General features: G+C 26.8%; 1 protein-coding gene across 1 annotated transcript; it reads right to left on the bottom strand.

The window, feature by feature from the left end:
• Positions 1–3,886: 3,886 nt before the first annotated feature.
• On the bottom strand, positions 3,887–4,500 carry OCT59_026575 (uncharacterized protein; the record flags this gene model as incomplete). The annotated part of the gene is made up of 2 exons (XM_066143248.1): positions 3,887–4,384; positions 4,475–4,500. The coding sequence occupies 2 exons, from the start codon at positions 4,498–4,500 to the stop codon at positions 4,120–4,122; spliced, it is 291 nt and encodes a 96-aa protein (XP_065992784.1). The 3' UTR covers positions 3,887–4,119.
• Positions 4,501–7,265: the final 2,765 nt, after the last annotated feature.

Below are 7,265 nucleotides of genomic sequence, written 5' to 3'. Positions count from 1 at the left end.
AAATTAAAAAATTATTTTGTTCGAGTTTTCGTCAAGGAATAATCACAGAAGATTTTAATCTTTTCTCGTAGATGTAAAGATACAGTTCTGAAAATAGTATAATTGCCGTTAAAAGGGAGTGTAATAAGAGCTGTTAAAATTCCCATAGCTTCACTTTTTGTTGACGATGGGAAGAAACCAGTTGATCCTTTAAAGTGAGTTTAGGTGTGTTAGGATGAGTTTGGATCCAACTGTAGCCACTTGTGCATTGTCGAGTTCCTATTTGTTTAACCGAATCATCCGTGTAAAAAAGAAAGTTAGAGTAGTCGTTAAACTTCTGTGCTAAAGTAATTAATTTGGTTTTAATAGTAAGGGCGTGATGGATTTGTTGTATAGCAATTTGGATGTTGCGCGAGACATTCATTGGTGTGGGATAAATTAGTTGCGTGTTACCCGGGACGATTCTTATAGAAAAATTTTCAATAATTAAACTCCATCGGTGTCATATAGGAAATCTATCGCAGTTTCGTCTTCAAAATGTTTAATGGCTTGTTTGTATTGTGGCCTTCGCGTATTGGATCAAGTGCGGGAAGGTCGATGTTGTGATCTTGTTGACTTTTTGACTTTTTGGTAATTGAGATTTTTAGGAGGTGATCGTTTGATGATTTATTTATAAGATTTAATTTCTTTTCTTGTTATGTTCGTTATGTGCTGAACTATTAATTCCAAGACTTTTATGATATTGTTATCATGATTTTCAAATTTAGATTTGAATAATGTATTCACATCGACATGATGTTCGTTGATATATTCTTCTTTGTTTGAAATTGTATGACAAAAAATATAAATGACATGTATGATCGTCGATAGACTTTAAAGTCTCTTTCACTGACAAAAAGCATTTCTTCTATGTCGTGGTATGTCCATTCTTTAGGAAAGGAATGAACGCCCTCATGTATAACGTTGTGTGAAGAGTTTTCCTTATATTGATTTCTATTTCATCATGTATTCTTTTTCTTTCTGTTTATGGTTAGTACTTAGTAGGATTTTGTTGATTTCCAGGAATAGAAGTTTTTTGAATTTCTACGTTGATTGATTGATGAACAATCTGATCATGTGATCTATCAGAAATCTCCGAAGGAATGAGTATTTCGTCGATAATGGATGAAGTTCTTGAACATCTATATCTTGAGTTCTATCCGTAGGGGCGTCTATATTATCAGTATCTAATTTTTGTTGTTTATATTTGATATTTTGATCGGTTTTGTTATTTTTGTTATATGGAGCATAATATATCTTCGTCAGTGAAATTGGACGAGCCTTTATTAGAATTTCTCGTTTTTCTTTTGCTTGAAGTGTTGGTAGTAGATATAATTTTTCACGTCGTGGAACGGGTTTATTTGTATTTATTTAATAAGTTTTTTAGTAAAAATATAAGGTTTTATATGAACGTTTCGTTACTGTAAATTTTGGTCTATTAATCGACGTGAAAAAGTTTCTTCAAAACATCAGGTACCTGAATATTGCGTGAATATTTAGAGGGTTGATTGATCTACAAAAATTTTTTTATTAAATCATAATTATTATTATAATTTTTTAAGTATACAAATGGTGAGGTTATAATAAGGGATTAAAGCCCTATAAGAAATATGTATACGGAAAGGATACGTTTTGTATACATTTTATGTACGTTTCTATAGATTCCGTATACAAATTCCGTATATTTAATAAGCAATTCATTTTTGAACATTTTTTAAAAAAACTAATGTATAAGAAAAGTATAAGAAATGTATACGGAAAAAATTAATCATACGGAATGTATACGGAATTTTTAAACTTAATATTTTTAGAAAATAATTTTACAAAAATCTCGTATCATAACACGAGATCACGTGATTGTTTATTGTTTTGTTATGATACGTTTTTTGTTTTTATATAAACCCTTACTTTGATGAGTTTGATCTTCCGATCTTCCTTTCTGTCTTTCCTTTTCTTCTCTTTTCTCTTGTCTTATTTTTGTTATTTTTTCTAAATTTTTCTTCTTTTTTCGTCACCCCCCTTTAAAAAAAAATTTTTTTTTTCGTGCCTCACTTTAAAAATTTTTCTTTTTCATCACTCTCTAAAAAAAAAATTTTTTTTTCGTCACCCCCTTAAAAAAAAAAAATTTTGTTGATTTTATTCTTTTATTCCCACTCTTCTAAAAATTTTCTTCTTTCTATTTCTATTTCCTATTTATAAAAAATTTTTTATTTTTCTAACTTTGACGTCCTCCCTTTAAAAAAAAAATTTTTCTTAACTCTCCTAACTTCGTTACCCTCTTTTTAAAAAAATATTTTTTTTTGATTTATTCTTTATTCCCCTTTCTTTTTTATTTATATTTATCCCTTTTTTTATTTCATAGGCCAGCAGATTTTTTTTTGTGAGAAGATTCAGTTTTTTTGTAGATCAGTTTGGGAGTCCTTTCCTTTTTGTAGGATTGTTCAGGATTTTTTTCTTTTTTTAGGTCAGTTCAAATTTTCTTTTTTAAGTTGGGTTCAGATTCTTTTCTTTTTGTAGGTTGTTTCAGTTTTGTTGCTTCAGAGTCTTCTTTTTTTGTAGGTCAGTTTTGGATTTATTTTGTTGTTTTGGTTTCTTTTTCATCAGATGCTTCATAATTCTTTTCATTTATGTAGGTCAGACATTCTGGAGTTCTCTTTCTTTTTTTGTAGGAATACTGACCTTTGGTGACTTGGACGATTGCAGATACTATATGAAGGGGGGTTTTGTTTCCAATTAAGTTAGACGTTCTTTTTTGTTTTTTTTTTTAGGTTGTTTGACTCCAAATGAACCTGAACTTATAGATAATTTTGGTTGCAATAGGTGGCCTTAATAAGGAGGGAATTTTCATAATGTATTTGTATTTTGTTTATTTTTTATTTTTTATTTAATTTAATAAAGTAAAATTAGATTTATATAAATATAATTATAGTAAACTGTAATACAAATAATAAATTCAGTGACCAAATCGTATAAATTTCGTGATAAAATCAGTGATCAAATCATGTAAATTCCATATGAATTCCGTGCAAATTCCGTATCCAAACCATATTTTTAGTGATAAGGAATTGTGCATTTTTCCGTATCCTATTATGATACGTTATTTCTAAGGAAAAAAATCGTATAAAAACTTTATAAAAAACGTATCCAATTTTTTTATAGGGAAGGATTTATAGTATTTTTATTATTTGATATTCATTTAATTTCTGAGGCATTATAATCTGTTCAACACTACAAACTTCTTCATCTCGTGATTTTTATTATCCTTATTATTACTATTGATCTCTTAATTTTTTTTAAAAAAATAAATTAATTAAAATTTTATTCGTTTAAATTTTTTTCAAAATTACAAAAAAAAATGAAAAATAAAATTCATCTGGGTTGCACAAAAACAAAATTAATTTGGATTAAAGTAGTAATTTCTTTGTATAAATAGAGTGTGATTTAATGATAAATAGGGATTAGCATATAGGATTTACGCTGCGCCAACATATGTATAATATCCCCTCCCTGCAGGTTGTAATTTATGGATATTTTGACGAGCATATATTAATGTGAAAAAAAATGTATCCACTAGTTCGTTGATTGTAGTCACCAGCAATTACTTATTCCCCTCCCGTAAAACAAGCTGTAAAAATGTGTATATAGCTAGCGTAAATATTTCAAATTACAAGTCCAAGCTAAAATCATTTTTTCATAAAAAGCTGAAAAAAATTTTTTTTTTTTTATTGTGCATTTTCTTTGTTCAAATTATCTAACACAAAAACGTGGCGCATGTTCAAATATGATTTAACTATGTGACAGAAATATGTGACAAATATATACCAAAATAAATGAAAATCGGACGCGATTATACTGTAAGAAAAAAAAAATATTAGAACTATTTTATTATTTTATTTAGTTCTCTATACTAAATATTTTTATGAAAGATGACTACCAGAAAAAATCCCCGCTAAATATTTTTTTTTTTAAAAAAAAAATTATACCAAACATAAAAAAAAACAAAGTCACGTCAAATATTTTTTTTTTAAAAAAAAATTATACCAAACATAATAAAAAAAAAACTATGCTCAAAAAAATTTTTCGTTATTAAAATCTTGTCAATTAATTTTGTTCCGAATTCCTTCCTTCCTTATTAAAGTAAACCGCAGCAAAATCCATGTTTCTCGCAATGATATGAGAAGCCCTTATAATGTGGTTTAGCTCATGACGCTTTCCGAATTCTTCCACTAATTTTATTTGCAGAAGTGACCAATTTGTGCTTAGTTCACATTTCATGTTGCATTTTACCCAATTGCGGATATAATCCCATTCGTTGTTATCAAACTTCGCGGCAAGCAATTGATTTTGTTTATTACGTCTTAGTTTACTAGATTGACGATTTATATTAATAAGCGAAATAAGAGGAGGATTTTTTTCTTAAAAAAAAAACTTTTAAATTTTGAATAGAATAACTTACATTAGTCTCTCATCTAAATTAAGCATGATTTGGTCAAGTGAAATAATGAAGAAAAATTTTCCTTGTTTAGGTGAAACGGACGGTGAAGAAAAAAAATTTTTTTTAAAAAAAAAATGCGACAAGGAAATACTTTTAAAGCATATATACGTAACGTCATATCGTAATCACCATATTAAAAACAAAAGCTCGATATATTATTCTTCCTAATATAAATTATTATATGTATATATGAAGATTAAAAATTATACAATTTAAAAGTTTTTATCTTGTGTAATGTAATTAATAATATTTTTGGGGTACACCGAATTAATGAGCATGTAAAAAAGAACCTTTATTTTTTTCACAAGTTATAGTAAAAAAAAATAGCAAATTTTTTTTTCGTGGAATATGACATATATCCATAAAATACTATCATATGGTCATTTTATGCATCTTTGTTGATATCATCACCGAGAAAAAAGTACAAACACATTCTATGAGACGAAATTTGGACTAGCGATCATCATCTTTTCTTACATACGAAGGCAAAAGTTTTTTAGCCGTTTGATAAAAAGATAAACCATTGGGAAAACATCCGTGAGAATAGTCGTGATCTGCACAAAGAAAGATCTTCGTTAAACATCGAATTTTGGGGGTTGTGGAAAAAAATTTTTTTCTTACAATTTAGTTGGTTCAACAAGAATAAATATTTTGCTTATTAATTATCTTTCGGGGAGTTAAAAATGCCTGATTTTTTAAAGAATTATTAAAAAATGGTATTTTCATTTAATGCAAGCTGCGTGTTTTGCATATGGTTAAAATCTTGGACTTGACATCTCCGATGAATTTTTATTCTATTTTAATAATTTATTAGGTTATTTATTTTATGTAGAAATTATTAAATTATTTGTAGATCGTTAAAAATATTGCTATCATGATAAATGCCAAAGTTAAAAGTTGAAAAAAATTAATGAAATAAAATAAATCATTAAAAATTTTTTGAACATTTTGTCATTGTTGAAAATTTTGATTGGTTCCATTTCAAATAGTATAAATCGTGAAAGTATTACTAATCTTTTGACCTTAAAATTTTTAAGATATATTGTTCTTATTTTATTTGTTTATTTATTTATACAAAATATTTGTTATAAAAAATATTAAGTACAATAAAAAGGAAAATTTTTTTGTACTAGTTCAATAAATAACAAATAATATACAATCGGTTATGTGATAAGAAATCGGAGTAACTGGTAACCACTAGAGCTGCGGCCCGTCATCAAGTGATTTTTTCTGCGCCATGATCTACATTAATGAGTACCTACGAAAATAATTCATTTATACAATCCTGTGATCATCATTAGCTGAACCATGGAAGACGAGGATCTATCGTTAAATTTCCTTATATACTTAATTATTAACGTGACCGTCGGCGCATACTATCTTATTTTGGCAAAAATTAATAAATCTTCATAAAAAATATAAAAAATGGAAAATAAAATTCATTTTCAGTAAATTTTAATTTTAATGGTCAATATAAACAAACAAAACTGCTGCACCTTTTTAATCACGATATAAAACACATTATTATTGCATAAACAATAGTAAATAATATAATGCCCCCTTTTTTGATTAAAAAATTGAGTAAAAATGGTATTGAAAGGATTTCTAATCTACAGTATCTAACAAATATTCGTTGTTAGTAGCAAATATTTGCATAAAAATAGAGCGACGAATTAAAAACATCTCTGATTGTAAGTAGATCTTGGCGTATCAATGTACTTCCAAATTTGAGATAGTAAGTTGATTGTCATTTGATGAACGGAATATTGTTATTTCATTTCCGAAACAACCGTAAATCCTTATCTTTTTGATAAATAAAAGAATTTATTTTTAACTCATGTGAGGCGATTTACGTCTTTTTAGTACATAAAAAAAATCATTGATAATGCCAGATGGAGTTATTTTCCGAAGAAAAACTGCTATTGTAAAAAAAAGTCCAAAATCCGAAGATGTGTATCACAGGGAAGGGATGCATGATCAAAGAATTACATGTCCATATGATTTATGCATTCCCTGCATAGTTACGATGAAGTGCCAAACGAAAAATAAATAAATATTTTTTTTTTAAAAAAAAATAGATTTCGATATAAAAAATACTTATCGATATTATGATTTAGAAACGAAGGTGTTTTACATATATTTCCATCGGAATTATCGAACTAGTAATCGTAATATTTTTTTTACTGGATTTCAATTCTCCTTACCAAGCATGAATTGGTTAAATTATAGAATTTTTTTTTTTAAAATTTTTGTTTAGACCGAATGTTATATTTCAGTATATACATTATGTCAGGATCAGCAGCATACAATATTACACAAAAATTGTTATGGAAAAAATTAATATATTAAAATAACCTTATATAGAATTAAATAATAAATTTTGTAAATGATGGTACATCTAAGATTTAAGACAAAAGAAGAATAATTATTAATTAAAATTTAAACCTTAAACGAATAAAATCAAGATAACCAGATCCCTTATCTAAATACTTTATATCAATATCATTAAAAAGTTCATTATATGTAAATATTTTACACTTTTTTAATATTACACAAATAACTGTAAATAAACTTTTTCACAGAGCGCAAGGGGTAGTCATATTATAGATTTTAATATAAATATAGCGAGAATGGAGCATTCCTTTCAACTTCAAAAAAAAAAATAACAATAATAAATAAATTAAACATTAAATTCATACTCCTTTACTCCTCTACTCCTCTTCTTTTTGCTCGCTGACGGATAACATAAATC

This window comes from Rhizophagus irregularis, chromosome 6, assembly GCF_026210795.1.
Source record: "Rhizophagus irregularis chromosome 6, complete sequence".
Taxonomy (NCBI): domain Eukaryota; kingdom Fungi; phylum Glomeromycota; class Glomeromycetes; order Glomerales; family Glomeraceae; genus Rhizophagus; species Rhizophagus irregularis.
The sequence above is the reverse complement of the archived record's forward strand: the minus strand, read 5'-3'. Positions and strand labels throughout refer to the sequence as shown.